The sequence below is a fragment of the Gossypium arboreum genome, chromosome 5, assembly GCF_025698485.1.
Source record: "Gossypium arboreum isolate Shixiya-1 chromosome 5, ASM2569848v2, whole genome shotgun sequence".
NCBI lineage: Eukaryota > Viridiplantae > Streptophyta > Magnoliopsida > Malvales > Malvaceae > Gossypium > Gossypium arboreum.
Genome location: NC_069074.1, coordinates 23,009,314 through 23,035,606, shown reverse-complemented (window position 1 = coordinate 23,035,606; position 26,293 = coordinate 23,009,314). Strand labels below are relative to the sequence as shown.

Sequence of the window (26,293 nt, the reverse complement as noted above, 5' to 3'; positions counted from 1 at the left end):
AGGAACTGGTTCCAGGATCTTTCCGCTTCGTAACGCTATCGCATTCAGTATTACGCCTCGGGTTTGGTTCATTTGTGATGGCGCTTCCTTGAGAGTTTAATTTCTCAATTGATGTGGTCAACTCCTTTTTGGATGCTTCGGTTTTCTGCTGAAAACCCTTCATTTCTCTTTGGAAATTGAGAGTTTGCTGTTGAAAATCAAGGACATTAGTTGCTAATTTATTAACCAAAGTTTCTAAAGAATTACCTGAATCTTGCGACTGTTGTGGGGCTCGATTTTGGTATGGCTGGTTATATCGTGGATTAGCCCCATAACTAAAATTAGGGTCGTCCCTCCATCCTGGGTTGTAGGTATTGGCGTAAGGGTGTATCGTCTTTGTGGTGGCCCAGGAAAATTTTCCACAGCATCTAAATGGGCCATAGAATCGTCACACAGACTAGGGCACGATCGATCGTATGTTCGGTGTAGCACATATTCCACATACTCTGGCTGGTTTTGATTTTTCGTAACAAGGAATTCACAATATTAGTAAGTCTATCAAGTCTATCTTCAATGGTAGAATTACTTAGTGGTGAACCCTTCTAGGGGTTCAGATTGACTCGAAATTGCTGGGAATTTGCAGCCATTGTGGAGATTAAGTCCCTTGCTTGTTGTGGAGTCATGTTGACTAACGCCTCCACTCGCATGCATCTACCATATTCATCTTCATGGGTTTCAAGCCTTCATAAAAGTATGGAGCAAAGATCGTTCATATAATTGTGTTGTGGGCAACTTGCACAACTTCTTAAATCGCTCCCAATAGTCGATAGAGTCTCTGCGTCTTTTTTCCTTATGCCCACGATTTCTCTTCTTAACTCACTTTCGTGATGCAGGAAAACACTGTTAAGGAATAAACGAGATAGATCAGCCTAAGTTGTAATGGATCCAGGAGGTAAATAAAATAACCATTCCCTGGCTGAATCTGTTAGGGAAAAAGGGAAAGCGCGCAATTTAATTTGATCCTCAGTTACCCCCTGAGGTTTCATATTCAAACAAACCATATGAAATTCTTTTAAATGCTTGTGGGGGTTTTCATTTTGTAACCCACGAAAAGTTGGCAGTAGCTGAATCAAGCTTGACTTTAATTCAAAATCAGTATCCATAGTAGGATATGCGATGCATAGTGGCGGTTGTTCTGTCGGCGCTTCGGCCAGTTGCCGAATTGTCTGAGCCATAAGTTGAGGTGTTAAATTAGGGTTTTCGTCAACCCTAGTGTTCAGCACTTCTTCAGGGGAATCAACTTCTTCTTCTTTACTTTCTAACGTTTGAGTAGGGTTTTCGTTAACCCTAGACTCTACTTCGTCGTAGATTCTAATTTCTGGCGGTGGATTGCTTTGAGTTCCAACCACCACTGACTACTTTTTCCTTAGTTTTGTTTCCTTTTGATTAGCTTTCGCAGTCTTTTCGATTTCTGAGTCGAACGCAAGAGTACCTGGAGCAGATCTGGTCATAGAAAACAAAGAAAAACAAGATTAGTATGTTGCCGATCCCCGGCAACGGCACCAAAATTTGATGCGGTCGTTGAGAGCACCAAAATAACCTATTCCTGTAAAATAATAAAATAGAAAAGAATAGTAAAGGGAAAGTAGGGTCGAATCCTCGGGGACCGGATTATCTGAATGCTTGTTTCTCAAATCTCGGATGAATTGTGCCCAAGAAAACCTGCGTTCTCGAAAAAATAAAAAAATAGATTTTAAGAATTGATTTTGGAAGCGAAAATAAAATTAAAACAGATTTTAAAGTTTACTGAAATTATGATTACGAAAATAATAAAAATAATAAAAAGAGTTTTAAGTGAAAAGAAATTCTTATGGGAAAGTTCCAGCCTCCGGTTGTCTTATTCCGCCTTGGGCTCAATCCTTGGCTTTCGGATGATCCTTCTCGAATCGAGTAAGCCGCTTATAGTGGAAGAGGACGCCACGACCACCAGCTCCAAAGATTAGACTTACGATTTTTAGGGAACCGACTCTAGCCAAGAATCTATGCTAGATCAACGCTTCTCAATGGCAAATCCCACGCCATTTTGTCTCTTTGGCTCGCCAACCTCGACGAGAAGTTAACGAGTGACTATGCAATCCTTCCAAAACATACAAAGCGGCCGCCTTTGCATATGCTGAAAAGCTTACTTAAGGGCCATGGACTAAGCGCCACCAGAAAAGTGAGAAACGATGAATACTTGGCGAGAAGGCTAAGTACGGATTCTAGGCCTCAAGAACCTTTTTGGGGAAATATTGACAACTTTTGGCTAGAAGGGTTTTAGTGGCTCATGATAATTGTGGGAAAGAAAATAAATAAAAATATGGAAAAGAAATTTTATTGAAAAGAAATATGAAAGAACAAAAGACTTTTGGGGAGAGTGTTTACTGAAAAAGATCCTCCCAAATAAAGTCACTTCACCCCTATTTATAGTGCTAGGAGATAGTCTAATTGAACTTAAATTCTAAAAAGATAAATACATTTAAGTAAAGATAAACAAAGATAATTAAAATAAAATCCTAAATTTGAATAATCCTAATAATTATCTTAATATTAATTATCCTAATAGAATAAAATAAAATAGAGTCTTCCAAAATAAAATATCTTCTATTTGCTTTTAAGTCCTTGTGCCTTCCATGTTCGCACTTTTGGCACCAAATTTGTCCCAAGTTGCATATTGGCCCATTTAATCTCCGAATTGACGCTTTTTCCCTGGAATTGACTTTTCGCCTCCAATTTAGTCCCTAAAAGATAAAAAGACATAAAGAGCTCAAATTAGTAGGCTCAAGCTCAAAATAAACACATGATTAATATATAAAAACACGTCATTTTAGAGTATTATCAGGGTGAAAAGAACAAAGTTTTGTCCATCTTTGTTCATCATAGCTGAAAGTTAGAGAAGAGAAAGGAGAGGAGAAAGCTCTTGAGTATTCGGTCATTAGGAGGAGGAAAATTGAATGTAAGTTCTTGGTACCTTGCTTCTATTTTGAGGTTCATGAGTTCTTCTTGATTCTACCTTAACTCTTGAAGCATATTTTGGTTTTTAGTTGTGTTGTGAGCATTTAGTCATGAATTAAAATGAAGGAAATGGTTGTTGTTTCATGTTCTTTTGATGAAAAAATGGAAGATAGGTGAAGTTGAGGCAAACAAATGAGCATGCATGTGCCTTTGATGTTAAAGGGAAAAATCAGCTAACATGTTGTGCTTTAAAATGATGAAATGGAGATTATACTTAAGTAAAATCATAGATATGTGATGATTGATTGGTGATATACATGATTAAATAACAAGCATGCAAGTTATGTGTGAAAGAGTGAATTTGGTAATAAATCGCTTGGGACAAAGAAGAAGAACGTGACTTTGGAAAATCACCATAAATTGTGGGAGATGAATTAGAAGCTAAATAAATTACGTAATTAAAGTTGTTGAGTCTAGTTTCAAATGAAATAAACGAGAACATATTTTGAATTCTGTACAATGAGAAATTTCAATGAAGAGTGGTCGATTAGTCAAACAAAGGAAACATGCGAAACTTTGAGAAAAATCGGTATTGATTGGCCATACCAAAAATTCTGAAAATTTTATGGATAGAAGATATATGAGTCTATTTTCATGGAAAATTAATGGCACTTGATTTGGAGTTTCGTAGCTCCAGTTATAAATAATTTAGTGATTGTTGCTTAGGAAGACAAACTTGCGGTGAAATTATGATTATGTGGTAAACATTGACAAAAATTTGTTAATGAGTTGCTTATTGATTTCTTATAAGCTTACTATGATCTGTAGGTATGGTTGGTCGAATATTGTAAGGGGTTAATCGTAGTTCGATTTGAATAGTTAGATTAACGTGTTAGTAATCAAATTGTAGGCGCTTCGTGTGTGGATCTCGTCAAGATATCGTCGCAAGCAGTGTGTAACTAACACCCTCTTTCTTAGTCCGGATCGGCAAAAGTCGAAAAAGTGAAATGTCAAAACCGTATTTTGTAGATTTGCGAAAAGCGAACGCCGTGAGGTAAATCGATTAATGTTTTTGGTAAACCGCAAAATTTGACCGCAAAGTGCATGATTTACGTGCCCTCGATATTTTTGGGCTTAACGGGCCAAAATTGGAATATGGGCCAATGGGCCCAATTCGTAAGAACACTCGATGACGTGATTCGTTAGTACGTGAAAAGTAGGAATATGCATGAAAAACCCTAAAATAGATAAATTATGAAATACCTTTAAAAGTGGAAAATTTACGCTTTACCCCTAGTAGATAAATTACCAAATACCCTAGAGTTAAATTGACCTAAATGCATGTTTGATCGTTGTTATTTACTACATGCCATGTTGTTATTATCGATGCATGGGATGGGATATTGACAGAGGAAGTCTGAAAGTGGCTTGTCCACGTATTGGAGGCTTTGCCTCAATTTATTGATAATCGAGCAAAGCAAGGTCAAGAATGTGGAGTGTTAAATTTGGGTGGGTTGAGCTATTCCCACATGGAGTGTATGGCTGGTACGGGTGGAGTGTAATGGTTAGTGGGTTGAGTAGTCTCCCAAATGGGATTGCATATGTTATTAATGTTGCATGTATTTTGAAATGGGCCTATGGGCCATATCATTATCTGAATAAGGGCTAAAGCCCGCTTTATTGTAATCTGAAAAGGGCTCGCCCAAGACCACTATTACCCAAATGGGCTTGCATATGTTTACTTGATGTTGCATGTATTTTGAAATGGGCCTATGGGCCATACTATTATCTGAATAAGGGCTAAGGCCCGCTTTATTGTAATCTGAAAGGGCTCTGGCCCAGTACCACTATTACCTGAATGGGCTTAGGCCCAATGGGCTTGAGTGACTTGGGCTTTGAATGGTTTTCCTTACACATCGAGTTTCCTCAAACTCACCCCTTTTATTTTCATCCACGCAGAAATCCCCAACCATAGTGGGCTTGGAGTCGTGAGGGAATTGAGTGGCCACCCGCTCGAAAGTTTGATTTTCTTCCGTGAACTGGACATCCTTTTATTTACGTTTGAAGTTTTAGGTTTTAAATGTAATAAGGCCGCTTAATTATTTTTATGGTTTTAATATGTATTACTAAGATAGGTAATACTTATTTTAACTGTTGAAATTGGATAGCTTTAGGGCGCGTTTTCAAAAACAACAATTGATTTCAAAATAACACGACAACAAGCAAAGCTTCCGCAATGAAAGTATTTTCCAAAATTAATCACTTTTCCTAAAAATGACTTAATCAAATCGGTTTCCTAGAAATATCCATGACGTTAAGGTGTGGCAATGGCGATATGCATGTCTAGGATTGGATCCGAAGGGAGCTTGGTACTTAAGCAGTCCGATGGACTCACCACCTCTTTTCCGGTTTCCTACCTGGTGCACAGCTTCCATTCACTTTAACTTTTAATGAATTAATCTTTTGAACATCAAGTACGATTTTCTAGACTTAGAATGGAATTTTTTTTTTATGTTTTTGATGTGGCATGCCGGATCCGGCCATAACTTCTGGGCCGGGTTTGGGGTGCTACAAATTATCTAACATAAATTGAAATTGACATGCTCAAAACTCAACAATACATCATTCAATATCGACAAACAATAATTCCAATGCTAACATATTTCAAGCACCATACAAGAAAAATATATAAAAAACAAAAACAAAAACAAAATTTTAAAATTTTTATAAAGTTTAAAGAAAGCATGAAATAAGCAAACATAACTGTTCTTGACAACAGTTGTTCTTTTGAAATATATATAAAGTAAAGTAACACTGATATTTGATCTAGTTTTACTTTATTATTATCATTAAAAGCACAAATTTTCTAAAACATAGTTTTATTTAATTTTAGAAGAGATAATGTATTAATAGTTAAAACTAAGTATCGTCATCGCCAATAATTGAGTATAAACTTGTAGAATAAGAAATAACTCTTTTAGTCAAACTGTATGGAACATAAGTGGATAAACATTTGGTTTTGGTGTTGATGTAATGCCACAATTCATGTAACATCCAGTTAAGGATGAAGCAAAATCGCCTTTCTCAGTTGATTTTGTCGCAACGAACTTAACTTTTTTTGGTTGAGTGGCGATGCAATCACCTTGTGAAGTTCTAATTCTCTCAAGTTCCATGGTCACTTCTTTCATTGTTGGTCTGAGCCTCCCATCTAAGTTCAAACATCTTTTTGCAAGGTGAGCAACTACAACTAGTTTATCTCTTTCACCATCCTTCAAAATTTCACCATCAACAATTTCCAGCAAACGGTTTTCTTCCATCGACGACATAAAATAGGAGACTAATCCCCTAGTTTCTTGTGATCCGAATGTTGAGACTGCCTTTTGTGCTGTTAAGAGCTCGACACACTACAGGAAAATAGGGCTTTAGCGGCGTTTTTAGTGCCGTTTGAACAAAAAACGCCGCAAATATTTTACATTAGCGGCGTTTGCAATAAAACGCCGCAAAAAACAGAGCAATAGCGGCGTTTTGATCTCAAAACGCAGCTAAAAACTGGGCAATAGCGGCATTTTTGGCCCAAACTCCGCTAAAAACTGAACAATAGCGGCGCTTTTGGAAAAACGCCGCTATAGGTCGAGGTTTTTAGCGGCGCTTCTTTAAAAACGCTGCTATAGGTGAGGTTTTAGCGGCGTTTTTGCAAAAACGTCGCTATAGGTAGATGTTTTAGAGGCGCTTTTGCAAAAACGCCGCTATAGGTATAGGTTTTAGCGGCGCTTTTGCAAAAACGCCGCAAAAAAGTAATTTATTTTATGGGTTATGGTTTAGTGTTTAGGGCCTAGAGTTTAGGATTTGAGATTTAGAGTTTGGAATTTAGAGGTAAATATGGTAAACTACTTAACTTGTGTATTTTGAATTTTTTATAATATAAATCTAAATAAGATAAATATAAATTATTATTTTAAATAATAGGTACATATATATGTTTTAGGGTTATGCTATTAGGGATTAGAGGTTATGATTAATGATAAAAAAATTAATTTATTTTAGAGTTTTGGTAAGCATTAAGATTCTATTTGAATTACTTTTGTCCCTTGTTATATATATATATATTAAACTTGTAATATATATTAAGTTTATAATATATATTTAGGTGTAAGTTTAGGTTAAGGGTTTAAGGAAATGATACTATTAGCTAGCTAGAAATTAACTCAAGAACATTTGGATTTTACTAAGATTCAAGCTATTTTGTATATAATCATATTATTTAATATAAGAATATAAATATATATACATGTGTGTTTTAATTTGTACTACACTAACATTGGCCACACAATTCCAAAAAATATGTCTATATATGAATATTATGGTTTAGGTTAACAGTTTTAAAGTACACTTTATAGTTTGGGCTTTATGGTCTAGGAGTTATGGTTGGTTTAGGGTTACCGAATGGTTTTGGGGTTTAACGTTTGGGGTTAGGGGTTTTGTGTTTGTGGTCCAAGGTTTAGGGTTTAGAGTCTGAAGTTTAGGGTTTTAAATTTATAGTATAATTTTGGATTTAAATGTATATAAGATAAATATATATAAATTATTATTTTAAAAATATATAAATATATATATGAAAAGTGGTTTAGTGTGCAATTGTGTACATGAACTGTTATTTAATCTAGATCTTGTAAAATATTTAATTAATTTTGATATAATAAATAGCATCATGTTTTTATTTAATTAATTTATATGCATACATAATATGTATTTTAAAATGTGTATTAAATCAAAATAAAATTTTAACTATAGTTAGGGTTTAATTAGAGTGTAAGTTTATATTTTGAGGTGTAAAGTTTAAGGTATATTATTATTGAAGATCGAACCAATATTTAGAATTTTATGAAATTCTTGCAAATTTGTACTAAACCTAATATATTGAAGATTGAAATATATATTTTGTACATCACAAGAATATTATTTAGATATAATTTAAAAGAAATTCTAAATATATATAGTTTAAAATTTTGATCAATTTTTATAAAATATTCACGTATTAGCGGCGTTTATACATAAAACGCCACAAAATATAGGAAATAGCGGCGTTTTTTTAGAAAATGCCACAAAACTTCAATATACATTAGAGTAAAACGGCATCGTTTCCTATGAATAGTAGCGGCTTTAGCGGCGTTTTTAATATAAACGCCACAACTCGTATTAGAACAGCGTCGTTTTGTAGTGTAGATAAAAGGGCGTTAGTGGCGCTTTACTGAAAACGCCGCAAAAGGGCTCATTAGCGGCGCGTTTCTGAAAACGCCACAAAATTTCCTTATTTGAAACGGCGTCGTTTTTTCTCTCCTATGGTTTAAGCCCTTTACCCGAAATCAGTTTCGATTTTTGCTAAGTAATTTTCCCCCATTTCATCTCTTCCTTCCTTAAATCCCTAAAACAGAAAACCCCTCTTTCTTTTTCCCCAAATCATCCCCTAATTCCCCAAACCCGAAATCCCTAACATTTTTCCCAAGTCCCCTTTTTTTCCCTTAATCTGTTCCCCTATCCCCAAAATCCCTAATTATTTTCCCTTTCCTCTAAATCAAAGTGATATGCTTCATATTTAGGGTTTTAGCCCAATGATCATCAACTGAAAAACATACAAGAAGAAAGCCCTATCGATTCATTTTATCGATAAATCAAGGTTAGTTGATTCGTACAAAGTTCAATTTCTGAGTTGATTTGTACAAAGTTCAATTTCTGAATGTTATGAAAAAGTAGCAAAGCACTTCTCTCTCACTCGATTTAAATCGAACGAGCGGAAGAGCCAACTCTTCATACATCAACTATTCACCGATCGATCCCAAACTTTCTGGTAACTGCTAAGCCATATCGCTTTTTTCTTTCACTTTATTCGTTGGGTCCTTGAAGCTTCAACAGTAATTATTTTCTTTCCTTAAAATATCGTCAATGAAGATGTAACGCCCCAATTTTCGGGAATCCTGTGAATGTTGGCATAGGTTTAATTATGTTAGTGGGCCTCTAGAAGGCCCAAGCTTAAGATAGAACCCGGTAATTTTAGTTAATTTTTGTTCCATAAGAAAAAGGGAGTGAAATTATGAAATAGGACCTATGTGAAAATGTTTGAAAATGCTATAGGCTAAATTGAAGTGGCCAAATAAATAGGAGTGCAAAATAGGAGGATTTGCATGACAAACCTCCCATTTTACATGAAGTGGCCAACCATCATGTTGTTGTAGACAAAATGTACACTTGATATCCATAATTTATGGTACAAATTGATACAAATTGATAATAGGTTAGGTAAATGTTCCATGATAATGGGTTAGGTAAATGTTTCATGATAATAGGTTAGGTAAATGTTCCATGATAATGGGTTAGGTAAATGTTTCATGATAATGGGTTAGGTAAATGTTTCATGATAAGAATATCATGTCTTTTGTATTAAAGAATTAAATGGATGAAATATGAAGTTTTATTAAAAGAAAAGGGGTGAAAAGAACAAAGTTTTGTCCATCTTTGTTCATCATAGCTAAAAGTTAGAGAAGAGAAAGGAGAGGAGAAAGCTCTTGAGTATTCGGTCATTAGGAGGAGGAAAATTGAAGGTAAGTTCTTGGTACCTTGCTTCTATTTTGAGGTTCATGAGTTCTTCTTGATTCTACCTTAACTCTTGAAGTATATTTTGATTTTTAGTTGTGTTGTGAGCATTTAGTCATGAATTAAAATGAAGGAAATGGTTGTTGTTTCATGTTCTTTTGATGAAAAATGGAAGATAGGTGAAGTTGAGCCAAACAAATGAGCATGCATGTGCCTTAGATGTTAAAGGGAAAAATCAGCTAACATGTGGTGCTTTAAAATGATGAAATGGAGATTATGCTTAAGTAAAAATCATAGATATGTGATGATTGATTGGTGATATACATGTTTAAATAACATGCATGCAAGATAGGTGTATGAAAGAGTGATTTGGTAATAAATCTGCTTGGGACAGCAGCAGTAACGTGACTTTGGAAAATCACCATAAATTGTGGGAGATGAATTAGAAGCTGAATAAATTATGTAATTAAAGCTTATTGAGTCTAGTTTCTAATGAAATAAACAAGAACATATTTTGAATTCTGTACAATGAGAAATTTGATTCGTAATGAAGAGTGGTCAGATTAGTCAAACAGTGAAACATGGGAAACTTTGAGAAAACTCTGGTATTGATTGGATAAACCAAAAATTCTGAAAATTTTATGGATAGAAGATATATGAGTCTATTTTCAGGGAAAATTAACGAAACTTGATTTGGAGTTTCGTAGCTCCAGTTATAAATGATTTAGTGACTGTTGCTCAGGAAGACAGCTTGCAGTGAAATTATGATTATGTGGTAAACATTGACAAAAATTTGTTAATGGGTTGCTTATTGATTTCTTATAAGCTTACTATGATCTGTAGGTGTGGTTGGCCGAATATTGTAAGGTATTAATACGTAGTTCGTATTTGAATAGTTAGATTAACGTGTTAGTAATCCAATTGTAGGCGGTTCGTGTGTGGATCTCGTCAGCATATCGTCGCAAACAGGTGTGTAACTAACACCCTCTTTCTTAGTCTAGATCGGCAAAAGCCGAAAAGTCGAAATGCCGAAAACTGGTATTTTGTAGATTTGCGAGTGTGCGAATGCTCGTGAGGTAAATCGATTAATGTTTTTGGTAAGCTGCAATGTTTGGACTGCAAAGTGCACGATTTCTATGCCCTCGATATTTTTGGGCTTAATGGGCCAAAATTGGAATGATGGGCCAACAGGCCCAATTCGGTAAGAACTCTCGGTACGTGATTCTGTTAGTACGTGAAAAGTAGGAATATGCATGAAAAACCCTAAAATAGATAAATTACTGAAATACCTTTAAAAGTGGAAAATTTACGTTTTACCCTAGTAGATAAATTATCAAATACCCCTAGGGTTAAATTGACCTAAATGCATGTTTGATCGTTGTTATTTATGCATGCCATGTTGTTATTATCTGATGCATGGGATGGGATATTGACGGAGGAAGTCTGAAAGTGGCTTGTCCACGTCATCAAGGCTTTGCCTCAATTTATCGATAATCGAGCAAAGCAAGGTACAGAATCGTGGAGTGTTAAATGGGTGGGTTGAGCTATTCCCCACATGGAGTGTATGGCTGGTGCGGTGGAGTGTAGTGGTTGGTGGGTTGAGTAGTCTCCCAAATGGGCTTGCATATGTTTCTTGATGTTGCATGTATTTTGAAATGGGCCTATGGGCCATATCATTATCTGAATAAGGGCTAAGGCCCAGTTTATTGTAATCAAAAGGGCTTTGGCCCAAGATCACTTTATTACCCAAATGGGCTTGCATATGTTATTGATGTTGCATGTATTTTGAAATGGGCCTATGGGCCATCTTCATTATCTGAATAAGGGCTAAGGCCCGTTTATTGTAATCTGAAAAGGGCTCGCCCAAGACCACTGTTACTTGAATGGGCTTAGGCCCAATGGGCTTGAGTGACTTGGACTTTGAATGGGTTTTCCTTACACAATCGAGTTTCCCCAAACTCACCCTTTTATTTTCATCCACGCAGAAATCCCCAACCATAGTGGGCTTGGAGTCGTGAGGGAATTCGGAGTGGCCACCCGCTCTGAAAGTTTGATTTTCTTCTGGTGAACTGGACATCCTTTTAATTACGTTTGAGGTTTTGGGCTTTTAAATGTAATAAGGCCGCTTATTTATTTTTGATGGTTTTTAATATGTATTACTAAGATAGGTAATACTTATTTTAACTGTTGAAATTGGATAGCTTTAGGGCGAGTTTTCAAAAACAACAGTTGATTTCAAAATAACACGATAACAAGCAAAGCTTCCGCAATGAAAGTATTTTCCAAAATTAATCACTTTTCCTAAAAATGACTTAATCAAATCGGTTTCCTAGAAATATCCATGACGTTAAGGTGTGGCAATGGCGGTATGCATGTCAGGATTGGATCCGAAGGAGCTTGGTATAGCGATCCGATGGACTCACCACCTCTTTCCGGTTTCTTACCCGGTGCATGACTTCCATTCACCTTAACCCTTAATGAATTAATCTTTTGAACATCAAGTACGATTTTCTGGACTTAGAATGAATTTTTTTTTTACGTTTTTGATGTGGCATGTCGGATCCGGCCATAACTTCTGGGCTGGGTTTGGGGTGCTACAGAAGAACTGGCGGTAAGGTCAGCCTATTGAATTCGAAAATATTACTTAAACCAAAAGTCACCTTATAGAACACTGAATTTAGTTCAACTATGGTTTAAACCAATTAATCTAATCCTTCAGTTTTTGCGTGTTAAAGCAACTCAACTTTCGTACTTGGTGAGCAATGTTTTGTTTTGTTTTATTTTCCTTGTGTGCTTTTGTTTGTTTGTTTTTTCATGTATTACTTGCCTTTTTTTTTTTGGTTTGAAATGGTTTGAAATGGGTTTGATCTGGATTGTTATACCCTTGTTTTAAGTAAACCCAATACCGGGTCTGGTGTATCTAGTGCTGTTTTTAACTTAACCACCACAATTATTGGTGCTGGAATCATGCCTTTAGCTGCTACTATGAAGGTTCTAGGGCTTGTTTTAGGGAATTTTTTGGATAAACCTGGTTGGGATTTTGTCTGAAATTAGTGTCGAGATGTTGATTAGGTTTGCAGTTTCTTGTAAAGCTAGATCTTATGGGGAAGTTGTGCAAATTGCAATAGGGAGAACTGCTAGGGTTTTGTCTCGAGATTTGCATAATTGTCAACAATGCAGTGTCCCGATAGTTTATTTGATTATTATGGGTGATGTTATGTCTAGTTCGGTTCGTCATATTGGGGTTTTCGATAAGTGGTTAGGACATGTTTTTGGGATCATAGGAAGTTATTGGTTTTGGTTGTTATGGTTGTTTTCTTGCTCCACTTTGCGTGTTAGATAGGATTGATTCATTGAGCATGACTTGGTTGCTTCAGTAGCTCTCGCTGTTGTTTTCGTTGTGGTTTGCTTTGCTGTTGCATTCATTAAGCTTATTGAGGGGAAGATAGAGGCTCCAAGGATGAGCCCAGATTTTACGTTCCCTGATTAAGCTTATTGGATCTACTATGATCCCAAATATATGGACACTTTTAAATTCTTTGGAGCAACAATAGTCTGTTTCCTTAGGTTTTACGTTCCTCGCTCTAATTGCATTGAGGATAAGTCGACAAGAAGAGAGCATGAGCTTGAGCGGAGTAGAAAAATTTTGTTGTGGTTAATGTTAATATCGGGTGTGATAGTTAGCATTCTTTGGGATAATAGGAAATATTTATACCAAATTGCAATGATAATATGTATACAATGTAACTTCTTGTCTTTTAATGGTATTGAGCTTGGTCCTATTTCTCCTCACAATGGTCTTCATTAGGGTGACTGTTACTTACTTGTCTTTCCTAGAATTTTAACTATGATTTTAGTGGAAAATTCGCAACTTTGTTATTCCAACAAAACCAGCCCTTTGTCCCTTATTTGTCTCTCTTTTATTTTTCTCTGTTTTTTACTTAATTCGGATTTTTAATTTTCGTTCTCATGATACCATTGTTGACGTAGCTTTATTTTTAGTAATTCTTGTAGCTTCTATTTTTTTATCATTTTATTTGTTTATTCCCACCGTTATTAGCAAATATAATTAATATTATACCAATCATTAAATATTGTTTATTTTAGAACTCATTTGATTGTTTTGTCCACGTAAAGCAGACTTCATTCTTCAAATGCAATGAGTAGGGAAGTCTCGACATTATTAGAGATCAATCCCAAGCATCTCCAAATAAACCTCAAGAAAACATTTCCAATTCAATCAAGGTAAACATTGTCTTCCCTAACATTTATGTTTCTTTCAACATGTTTTTCCTTTTATGTTTTTTATGTTTATGATGAAAGATTCAACATCTCTAGAAACTGAATCATACATTTTTCTACTAGGATTAGCAATCTAGTATGAATCATGTAGAAGCTTACTTATCTTTTATTTTGCAATGTGATTTAGGTAATGGAAGATGTATGCTGTGTGTTTGTGTCTCTATATATGTATGTATTTGGTACTAGATGAAAGCTTTACTCCAGTTTTGAAATATAGACCGGGTTTTGCATACATTGATCATTTTCGGCTCTTTTCCTTGAATACATGGTTCTCTTTAAATTAAATGCTCAGTACTTTCTCGCATATTCAGGATTCTTATTAGATAAGTTATAAATCAATGATTATGTTAGTTTTGATCAAGGCCTCTGTAAACATAAAGTTGGTATTCGTTAGGAGAAGTTAATGTTTATGAGTTTTGTGGAGTATGATTCTGCAGATGCAAAGTTGGTTTGTTTAAAGTGTGCATTTTCATGTTTACATACTATTGGTGATTCCATTTTGTTTTTAGATGTTCTTTTGGTCTGCTTTTCATGTTTCTATCCAACTTTTGTGTTTATCGTGCGTTTTGCCATATTTTGCTTGAGGTGTATAGCTTCATTGGCAGTGTCTTTGATCCTGGTACAAGTGGGCACTTGCAAAACTGATATAGGTAGAGTTTATATTTTTCTTAAACTGAAATATATTTGGTGCTACTCTTATAATCTTACATCTGTTCTAGGTACTATCGAGCACTGAATTAATATTTGGTGCAACTAAATACACCATGACCATTGGCATTTGTTCTAGGTAACGCATACAAGTTTCGTTGCTAAAATTTTTCCTTATTTCTATGCATTTTCACTTTAAATTACTTAACAAATATTACTTTTTGACTCCACCTACATTTCTTTGGTGAGAGTGGAGTAGACCAAAGTGCGTTTTATTAAGGTAGGCTTTATTTCAAAATTCTAATCAATAATAGTTTTATCATGATGATTTTGGAAAAATTAATATTTTGGGGTTGCGATTTTGTAAAGATTTAATTGCTAGTTCATTTGGAGTAGAACTATTTTGTTTCCAAATTAATTTTAAATATTTGGTTCAACTTAATTATTTGGTTCAACTTAATTATTATTTGATTCAACTTAAGTATGAAGAGGTATGAATTAATTTTATTACCGTGTAGCTTGCTTGTCCATTAAAATTACAACAATAGTGACCTTCTCTCCAACCTTATTTTAAATATTTTAAAGATTCAAAGTATATAGGTGGAAACCCGACAAAGTTGCCTTATATCGAGTGCAAGATATAATGGATCCTCCTAGGTGTAACAACGCCACGTATGATGAATCTTCAAAATTCAAAAAGACTTGAAAAAGTTCTATCGAGCTCATTTACTATTGAATATTTATATAACCTTAATTTATTTCCAATTTACTTATAAAAATTAAACTACGATTCTTTTTGATATTATTTTATTCAAATTACTATTTTTATATTAATAATGTTTTATTTTAATATTTAATATTTTTAAATTTCTTTAAAAGTTATAACTACTTTTTATCAAAATTACAACAATAGCTGACCTTCTCTCCAACCTTATTTTAAATATTTTAAAGATTCAAAGTATATAAATTTGGAAACCTGATAAAGTTGCCTTATATCGAGTGCAAGATATAATGGATCCTCCTAGGTGTAACAACGCCACGTATGATGAATCTTCAAAAATTCAAATGTTTCAATTTAATATGTCCCATCTAATATACAAATATTTAATAAAATATTTTATATAGTTTTTAACTTAAATTTAAATTATTATTGAAATATTCTCGTCTGTTTTATCACAAATATTATTCTCCATTTTATTACAAATATTATCGTCTGTTTTACCATTTAAGTTAAACTTTTTATTCAAGCTAAATCATAGCTTTTAAGCTAAATACAGATGTCCACACAAAGATTTAATATGTACTTAAGAAAAGACGACTTGTAAAACATAAATTAAATTAAGTGTGGACTATTTTAATCGCACATGTGATTTGTCAAATAAAAACGAACGACATGTATATTATTTAATTAAAATAGTTTTTATAAATATTATTTAATTAAATATTATTTAATCCCGCTACTTACCTGTAGATACTTGATATTTGATATGTATTATCCATGTGATTTTCCACATCGTGAAATAAAAAACTTACATAATACATAAATATATTTGATATCATAATTTACATAACTTATATAACATATATAACTTACATAACTTATATAACATACATAACTTACATAACTTATATAACATACATAACTTATATAACTTAGATAACTTAGATAAATATATAACTTACATAACTTACATAATACTTAAATATATTTTATATCATAATTTACATAACTTACATAACTTATATAACTTAGATAAATATATAATTTACATAAATATATATCATATCATAAATTACATAACTTACATAATACTTAAATATATATCATATCATACATAACTAGTTTACGAAATTTACTTAACTTACATAATACATAAATCTATAGTGAAAATCCGCAACTTGCCTAAACTAGTTTATACCCATTAGAGACTTGATATTTAGTATAATGATATGATTTAAATCAATTGAGAACATTTAAGTAACTGTAATATGTTGTCAACTTTAGATTTCAAGAACTACAAAATGGATAGGAGTTGGATGAAATTGTCAAGGGTAAGCAATGCCTATCAAAATGGAGTGCAAACTTTTCTAAATTTTGCATTTCAAAATGCAAGCCAAGAGAATATGATTCTTTGCCCATGTAAGAAGTGTGGCAACATCTCTCGGCATTTTCGTGAAGTTGTCTCACGAACATCTAATTGTTGATGGCTTTATTCGGGGTATAAAAATGGATTTTCCATGGAGAGTGTACATCTAGTAGAACTTCTTCAACGATTAATCCGACTTATCCCGACATCGATTACCATCGATATGTTAGACAAGATGACATGGAAGATATGTTTGGGATGCATTTAATATGCGTAGTCATGGTGAGCAATCGTTTCCACGACTTTATTATATCGAGGATTGTTTGGTGGAAATGTTTTTTTGAAACGGAACAAGTGCACCTAATGAGGAGCCAAATGAAGAAGCGGCTAAGTTCTACAATTTACTTAATGAAATGAATGAAGAACTTTACAAGGATCAAAATATTCAAATTGTCCTTCGCATTCGTCTATTTCATTTAAAATGTTTGGGAGGTGGACCGAAACTCTTTTACAATCTGCTAGAGTTTCTAAGAGAGATGTTTCCGTTTGCAAAAATTCCCCAGTCTTGTCAAGACATGAAGAGACTAATAAAAGATTTGGGCCTTGGGTACGATAAAATTCATAGTTGCCAAATGACTGCATGTTGTACTGGAGTGATAAAAAAAACCAACAATCTTATCATGTTTGCGGTAAGTCTCGTTGGATGAATAGTAATAAAGAAGATGTGAATACGGATGAAGGTGGGGCACAGTTAAGAAAGAAGCCAGTCAAGGTCTTGCGATATTTTCCCCTGATACCAAGACTTCAAAGGCTTTTCATGTCCTCAAAGACAGCGGAATCTATGACGTGGCATAATGGTCAACGGACCGATGATGGATTATTAAGACATCCTGCGGATTCTTTAGCTTGGAAATCATTTGACAGTAAATTTCCAAGCTTTGCAAGCGATCCTCAGAATGTGAGGCTTGGGCTAGCGGTGATGGCTTTAATCCATTTAAAATCATGAGTACTTCAGACAAGATTTGGCCCCGTAGTGCTTGTTCCTTACAATTTGCCTCCATGGATTTGCATGAAGCAATCTTCATTTATTTTATCAATGATTATCCCTGGAGAGAAAGGTCCCGGAAATGATATTGACATCTATTTGCAGCCACTTATTGAAGAGTTAAAACAATTATGGTCGGGTGTTGAGACATATGATGTATTAAGAAAGGAGAACTTTAATTTACGTGCAGCTTTATTGTGGACAATTAATGATTTCCCGGCTTATGCTAATTTATCGGGTTGAAGTACTAAAGGACGTTATGCCTGTCCTTGTTGTGCTGTGCAAACTTGTTCGAAGTGGTTGTATAATAGGAAGAAGTTCTCTTACATGGGCCATCATCGGTGGTTAGATGAAAATCATAAATTTAGATTTCAGAGGACTCTATTTGACCAGTCATCAAGAGTTCGGAGGAGCTCTGAAGCGGCACCGTTGGATCTGAAATCTTGTTTATGTTAAAAGATATCAACTTTAGTTACGGGAAGATGAATCAACCACCTATCACGCAAACAAGGAGAAGATCGAGGGATGAATCTGATGATGAATCTGACGAAGATGATGATCCTAATGAGGCGGAGTTGTGGAAGAAAAGGAGTATTTTTTTTTAGTTGCCTTATTGGGAGCACAACATTTTACGCCACAATCTTGATGTCATGCATATTGAGAAGAATGTCTGCGAGAACATAATTGGGACAATTTTAAATGTCGATGGAAAATCAAAAGACAATCTTCAGAGCCGACTTGATTTAGTTGACATAAGAATCCGACGTGATCTTCATCCTCAAGTACTTAGAATGGGAAATATCGGTTCCGCTTTCTATTTTTTCAATGTCAAAGAAAGAGAAAGAAGTTTTCGCATGGTGTTGAAGGATATAAAGGTCCCGAGATGCGTATCGTCAAATATATCTCGATGTGTGAGTTTCAAAGATAGAAGATTATATTCATTAAAATCACATGATTACCACATCTTGATGCAAGATTTACTCCCAATTGCTTTACGGTGCTGTATGTCAAAAAATGTAACGTCCTGTATAATTGAACTATCCAATATAATGAAAGCTATCTGTGGCAAAGTTTTGAATGTCGAAGAACTTGAGAAAGTACAAGATCGAGCGGCTTTGACTTTATGCAATTTAGAGAAGATCTTTCCACCTTCCTTCTTCACTATTATGGTGCACTTGGTAATCCATCTCCCTCACGAAGCAATCCTTGGTGGACCGGTTTTTTATCGATAGATGTATCCTATAGAAAGGTGCTAATTTATTTCTCAAGTATTCAACCCTAAACCTCTATACATTTAGTTACAGCTTTTGATAAATATTGTATATTGTGTTTAGGTTCCTAAGCAAATTGAAGTCATATTGTCGTAATAAGCGTTATCCGAAGGATCAATTCTTTGAAGGCTACTTGGCGTAAGAGTGCATGACCTTCGTTCTAGATATTTAGAAGATGTGAAACACGATTGAATAGACCAAGTAGAAATGCTGGGCTCAATGATAATGACTTGGCCGAAACTTATTTATTTCAAAGTTATGGAGAACCAATCGGCAAAGTTGAAATTGTAGAATTAGATGATATATCGTGGATACAGGCACATCGATATGTACTTTTTAACCACGATTCAATTGAACCGTTGCGCAAGTAAGTTAAAAAATTGTCTTACATATTCGTCGTTTTGATTTGTTTATCTTCTAACCAATTAAACGAACTTGTTTTTAATATAGTGAGTACAAACAAATTTTGAGATCTCGTGCACGCTCTCGAAGATTACAACATCGAGAGATTAATAAGTTATTCACAGAATCTTTTCATGAATGGTTAAGTCAAATGGTATATAACTAAAGTTAATAAGTTACATATAATCGCGAAATTTAGTTAATCAAATAAGAATGTTTTTACATAATACATTTTTAATTATTTAATTTACTTTCGATTCAATAGGTTTGGAGTGGGAAGGACGTCAATGACGAAGTTAATTGGCTTTCCCAAGGTCCGAACAGAGTAATAAAAAGATATAGTGCCTTCCTCATCAATGGATACAGATTTCATACAAAGTATCGCGAGAGAATGAGGAGAACTCAAAATTATGGAGTTGTTGTTAATTCTTCAATTACAAGTTATGCTAGTGCTAGGGATAGTAATCCGGTTGAGGGTAATGTGGAGTATTACGGACTTCTTACCGACATTATTGAGTTGGATTACTATGGCGATGGAAAGTTATCTTATTTGGTGTGATGGGCGATGTTAATCTTGCCGAGGAATTAAAAAGATCAATTTGGTTTTACAATGGTGAATTTCTCTCGCTTGATTCACACTGGACAACAATTGATGGACGAACCATATGTATTTTCCTCTCAAGTGAAACAAGTTTTTATTCGAAAGATCCAACGATGAGGGTTGGTATGTTGTACTCCGGAACACCCTAGAGACTTGTTTGACATGGGTAATGGAAGTAGAGATGACATCGTCGAAAGATCGTAAACATTACCTTTTCCGAACAAAACTTAGATGAAAATATCCTAGTACTAATACACAACATCAATGGGTTCGACATGATGTGGATGAAGATATTTACTGAATAATGATGTAGTAAGATTTTACAATTTTTAATTATATGTAATATTATAATTTTAATCTTTGTCATGTTATATAATTTAACTATTTTATATGTACTACTATTGTTGTAATTTGTTACTAAAACTTTAATTATTTTATGTGTATTGCGGGAAAAATGCGTAGAAGAAGAGTACGAGATTTAATTATTGTCCGAATACTCCAAATTCGTAAGAAAGAAATAGTGAACAGCAGACAATTGTTGGATCTTGAATGTGCCGAGACACGATGAGCTGAAGAATTTCAAAGTAATATTATGTTCATTTTACATGTGTTGACTTTTATTATTGAATTATTTGTCAATTTTACTATAATAATAGTATATCATTTTTCATTTGAAAGTGGTGGGACGCAGAGTTCGAGGACGACGCTACTTAGAGATTTATACGACTTAGATCCCGTCGAACGTGTTAAAGTAAGTAGAAATACTCATGGTCACTGTTGGATCTGAAGCTCGACTTTTAGCGAGCTATTTGGGCATTTTAGCACGAAATGCAAATATGTTGCCCATCAACTACTTAATCATGGCATCACATGCCCGATAGCAACAAAAACCGAGCTCTCGCTAATATTAAGGTAACAAAATGTGAATGCAATTTATAATACTTTGGTTTAAGTTTCATTTATATTTACATTCTAAACTTATGTTTTTTAGGAGAGATTTGCTTTAGAAGTCTCCGATGATTATATCAAGAAGGCATTAGGTAAAAGATGGAGAGACAATAAAAGCACTTTAAAGAAACAATATTTTAAGAAAGACATAAGCCTCGAGGAAAAATCGAGAAATGTTCCGCCAGGAATGCTGAGGTATCAATGGGAAGATGCGGTTAGATTTTGGAATTCAAAGAAATGAGAGGTATTGCGTATTTTCAAACTCTTATATATAGTGTTTACTATATACGTAATAATAATTTTATTATGTAGGACCGTGAGTGAGTTGGAACAAGCAGTGAGCAAAAACAAAATTCACGCATTACCAGCGAGGTTAGAAGTTTTGCTTCAGAATGAGGCCGAGGTATTATGAATTTATTAATTCTTTCAAATATTAATAACTTTCGTTATTAAATAATATTCTTACTACTATATTGTAGGAAGTCAAATCCGGACAAAAGTTGGACGCCTTGACTTTTTGAGATTACGATAGGAAGAAAGATGGATCTCCTATGACATCCAAGTCGGAGAAATTATGGTATATTCACTTAATAATATTTGATTTATTTTAAATATTTATAATCTTTAATTATAATTGTTTAATTCAATTCATCATTAGTAGTTTTAAAAAATGTTAAGTTATGTTGCATTTCTTTTTATTATATATTTCGTTTCTAACTCTTTAATTGATTTTTTAGGAGAAACTAAAGGAGAAGAAGGCGGAATATGAAGCGATTGCTTCGAGTGATAGTTCTGTTAATCTTGAGAACATTGATAACAGAATTATCACTGAAGTTTTGGGTCCTGAAAGGTACGGTCGGGTTCAATTTCAAGGATCTGGTGTTACCCCGACCCAATATTTTGGATCCGGCTCCCAGCAATACATGCCTTCCGGAAGTCGAGCTCAAGCTGAAGTTCAGAGGTTAAGAGACCAGATAGCTCGGATGCAAACGAACACGCTTGAGCAAATTGCCGAGGTTTAACAAAAATATGAAGAACTCCAAAGAACAACTTAGAGCAGAGACAGAGAGAGGGAGGCAAAGCTGCAATGAGAGAGAGGCAGAGGCACGAGCGATGGTAGCGTAACGAGCAAAAGTACGATGACCTCCATACTGCTTCAAAGAGATGATGCATATGTTTCAACAATCGCAAAAGTCACTGCCTTAGACATTAGTTTTCTTATTGTAAGAATGTTTTAAGTTTTGTCACGTTTAACATTATTGTAAAAATATTTTAAATTATACTTTATTATTAATTATATCATATATCATTTAGAATTAATATTTTTGGTTGTATTTTTATGTTAAATTTGTTGTTTTTGGCTGCATTTTATATTATATTTGTTGTATTTGGTTGGATTTTAATGCGGGAAGGGTTGGATATTGGTGAAAAAAATACTACAAATCGCCAAATTTAGCGGCGTTGTAAAAAAAGCACCGCTAAAAGTCTTGACGCTTACGGCGCTTTACCACAAACGCCGCTAAAAGCCTTGACCTTTAGCGGCGCTTTTTCCACAAACGCCGCTAAAAAACCTTGACGTTTAGCGGCGCTTTTCACAAACGCCGCTAAAAAGCCTTGACCTTTAGCGCTTTTCCCAAAAAGCGCTAAAAGCCTTGACCTTTAGCGGCGTTTTTTTCAATAAACGCCACAAATTTTGTATGTTACATATAGCAGCGTTTTTGCGGTGTTTTAAGCGCCGCTAAAAGTTTTAGTGGCGCCTAGAAGCGCCGCTAAAGGCTAAAAAAAGCGCCGCTAAAAGTCTGTTTTCCTGTAGTGACAAGAACCACTCCAAAACTGTAAACATCACTTTTTTCAGTGAATTGACTTGACTGGAAGTATTCAGGATCTAAGTACCCAAAAGTGCCTTGCACTTGAGTAGTTAAGTGAGTTTGATCAATACCTACTAATCTAGATGTTCCAAAATCTGATACTTTTGCCCGAAATTTTTCATCTAGTAGTATGTTGCTAGACTTGATGACTCGGTGATAAATGGGGACTGATGCAGATGAATGTAAGTATGAAACCGCACTTGCAACTTCCGTTGCAATGCGTAATCGCATATCCCAAGATCTTGGGTACTCTGCATTTTGGTCATGGATGAAATGGGAAAGGGTTCCATTAGGGATGAATTCATAGACAAGGAGGGGGACTTCAGTCTCCAAGCAACAACCTAATAGTTTGACAACATTTTTATGATCAATTTGAGAAAGAATAACGATCTCATTGATAAATTGTTCAAGACACCCTTGGTTTACTATCTTGGACTTCTTTATTGCAACTATTCTCCCGTCATGCAACATTCCTTTGTAAACTATGCCTTGGGCTCCTCTGCCTAGGATTCTATTCTTATTATATTGATCAGTAGCAGTTTCCAATTCTTCGGAACTGAAGAGTTTAGCTTTATTCAAACCACCTTCATTTGAAGATAACTTTTTCTGAAACAATAACCCACCATTTTTTTTAAAGAATTTTCCCTTCTGTTTAATGTTCTTTCTTCGCTCTAATTTCTTATAAAGCCACCAAATCGCAACAACTAGAAACAAGAGCCCTATACTTAAGCAAATACCTGCATGTGATGAATATGAATAATGTCATAATTCATTGTCGAGATTATTTGCATGTAGGGTAAGATGGTGGGCATGAAATTGGATATATGGTTTAACTTGGAAATTAAAATCAATGATATAAAATGTGAGTTTTGAAGCAAAATAGAGGTGAAGGTGAAATAAAATGAATCTACGTACCATTAAAGGCATTAATATAAGATTAAATAATTAACTACTTATAAATCTAGGAAAGTGTTATATGAGCTTTGATTTTGTGAAATTATATATGTGAAATATTTATTTTATTGTTGTTTCTATGATTTCTAACACATTATTTTATGTTTGCTTATTTTATGAACGAACAATTATATTCTTTATAAAAAAAATGATTAGATTAATTTACTTTAATTTTACAGATGCTCAAGATTAAATCAAAATTATAATTTTATGTAATTTTATAATTTAATTTATTATATTTATGAATTTTAAAGAAATAGGATTTAAGGTTGAAGATTTAAATTTAGAATTTTAATTTAAGATATAAACTTTTGGATATCATCTACAAAACTTTAAAATAATCCATTGTTAGCAAATCTATAGACTATAGTTCCAATATGTTCTTCAATCCAAAATGGGAATGACAAAACAAACTAATTAGAATTGTTAATATCAGACATCACGTGAACATTAAAATAAATAAAGATCTTAAAATAAATAAGATGAAAATAAAATCAAAATAAAATCAAAATCAAAATATAAGAATGTTTGCATCACGGATGATGTTAAAAACAAAAGATGTGAAAGTAAGTAGCAGTTTATTGAATTTACTAACCTAGTGCAACAACCAGAGTGGGGAAACTTCGATGGTGTGGGATAAATTTAGGAAAGCAAGCAAAGGTTGATGACAAGTTAAGAACCCTAAACCCCTCCGAGCATGAAAAATTATAAACTCCACCAGTAGCTGCAAATTTTCCAACATTTAAAAATTTTAATATACCTAATTCAAAATTAATGTATAATTAATTAAAAGGAGCCACTATTAATTAATAATAACATAACATATCATCATTTTGTGTAAAACCAAAAATTGAAGAATTTGAAAAGTAAATATAAATAACTTCATTTTTAAAAATAAATATTAATTAATAATAGTTAAACATAAATAAATATAAAAAATTTAAAACTCTAAATTTAAAATTCAAAACCTAAAATATAAAACTCAAAACTTAAAATCTGAAAGAAAAACAAAATAATTATAATCAATATTTAATTATGTTTAATAAAATTAATATTATTTATCTAATATATCATTTTATTATTAATTGATAGTTCAACAAATATTATTTTTCATTAAATTAACCGAATTGAATTTGCAATGAGGAAATTAAAATCTATTTACCTTGACAACCGTGGGAGAGGTATGGGTTGCCTTGAAAACCATCAGGACATTTGCACCAGTATCCATTGCCATTTTCTCCATTTATACAAATACTATTTCGCTTGCAGGCATAATTTTGTGGATTCATTCCAGCTTCCGCGCAACTTCGGTTCCCAATTGCCCAATCAAGAATAATTGGGAATTTCCTTTTACTGAAGTTAGTGTCGGAAAGATGTAAAACAGAAAAGTTATAGGCTCCATCTTCCACAACAAATCCATAACTGCAAGGATTGAAGTTTAATACTTTTGAATGTTTCCAAAAGCTGTCAAAACTTAGCTTATAACTCCTCATTCCTTTAGGGATAGCTGCCTGGCAGCAACCGAGGCCGGAGCAAGATCCATTTATCGCATGGGTCAGGTTGTTACAATACGTTACACATGCGGTGGGAGACGCCGGTCCCTTAGAACCCGCAACGAAAGCGTAGGTGTCACAACCAATGGCTGTGAACTTGTTTCTGGTATTAGATATTGGGAATGGTGAGTGCGCAATCCATGTCTCAAAATATGAACCCCGTCCTGATGAACTATAACAGTCATAACCTACCCAATTTTGGACGCGCAAATAGCCATCTAGAGAGATGTAGAGAACTTCAATATCAGTGGTGGATAAAAATGCTTTTGGAGGGTTGAAAGTCTTGTTACAACGAATGAAAAAGTTGTTGTTGATGTTGCAACCATTGCCTGCTCCAAAAGGATAAGGAATGCTGACATTCCCGCACTTGCTTTCACATCCAGGTTTTGCTTCAGCTGCCACTAAAGTTGCTATAATTGTTAACTTGAAACCAAGCTCCTCAAACTTATAACCCAAACCCATTTCCTTTTTTTTCCCGGTTTTTAATTTCTAAGATGAAATATTAATGGACAACACCTAGATATTAGTTTCTAATTTATTGGGAAGGTTTTTCATTTTTTAAGATCAAAAGACACGTTAAATGGGAAGTGTGTTAGCGTAACTCATAGGAAGGTGTAGAATACTCGTTTGAAAATTCAAAGCCATTCTACACCTTAGTCTTCATTGATGTGCTGACTCATCTCTAAAACTTTTGTCGGTGTTAATACACTTTTTGAGCATCTACTCAACAATTATTTTAGCCCAACTTAATTCACAATCGCTCGAAAATTATTTATCATAATATTATTATTAATCTTAAGTTAGTGTGGCTTGATTGCCTCCATTTCTTTGCATGCTTTTGGAGGCAATGTCTGGCATTTATTCCTTTTATACAGTAGCACTTTTGGAGATATAATTTTTAAGAGTAAAAAATGCTTTTGAACCCAAATGCAAAATTATATATATATTTTTAGCTTTTGTGTTTGAGATAAAATGTTTCGGGAGTAGAGCTGATCATGGGCTGGGCGGCCCGGCCCGGCCCGAAGGCCCGCCCGAAAAATGGGAGGGTTTGGG

At 34.1% G+C, this 26,293-nt stretch overlaps 1 protein-coding gene and 1 long non-coding RNA gene across 2 annotated transcripts; one reads left to right on the top strand and one right to left on the bottom strand.

The window, feature by feature from the left end:
- Positions 1-581: 581 nt before the first annotated feature.
- Positions 582-25,871, bottom strand: LOC108481345 (putative wall-associated receptor kinase-like 16). The gene is made up of 7 exons (XM_053027505.1): positions 24,850-25,871; positions 24,283-24,411; positions 22,683-23,470; positions 6,108-6,377; positions 1,248-1,340; positions 860-879; positions 582-720 (listed from the first exon to the last, which is right to left on the bottom strand). The coding sequence occupies exons 1-7, from the start codon at positions 25,700-25,702 to the stop codon at positions 582-584; spliced, it is 2,292 nt and encodes a 763-aa protein (XP_052883465.1). The 5' UTR covers positions 25,703-25,871.
- Positions 9,445-10,732, top strand: LOC128293307 (uncharacterized). The gene is made up of 2 exons (XR_008283479.1): positions 9,445-9,569; positions 10,489-10,732. It is a non-coding gene; the product is annotated as an uncharacterized LOC128293307 (long non-coding RNA).
- Positions 25,872-26,293: the final 422 nt, after the last annotated feature.

What these genes read in the sequence shown, in the direction of transcription:
- LOC108481345 (XM_053027505.1), bottom strand. Translation starts at nt 25,702, where the DNA reads ATGGGTTTGGGTTATAAGTTTGAGGAGCTTGGTTTCAAGTTAACAATT. An exon ending in CCTCTCCCACGGTTGTCAAG is followed by an intron (nt 24,412 to 24,849) that starts GTAAATAGATTT and finishes GAAAATTTGCAG; the next exon opens with CTACTGGTGGAGTTTATAAT. An exon ending in ACAGTTTTGGAGTGGTTCTT is followed by an intron (nt 6,378 to 22,682) that starts GTCACTACAGGA and finishes ATTTTCCTGTAG; the next exon opens with TGTGTCGAGCTCTTAACAGC.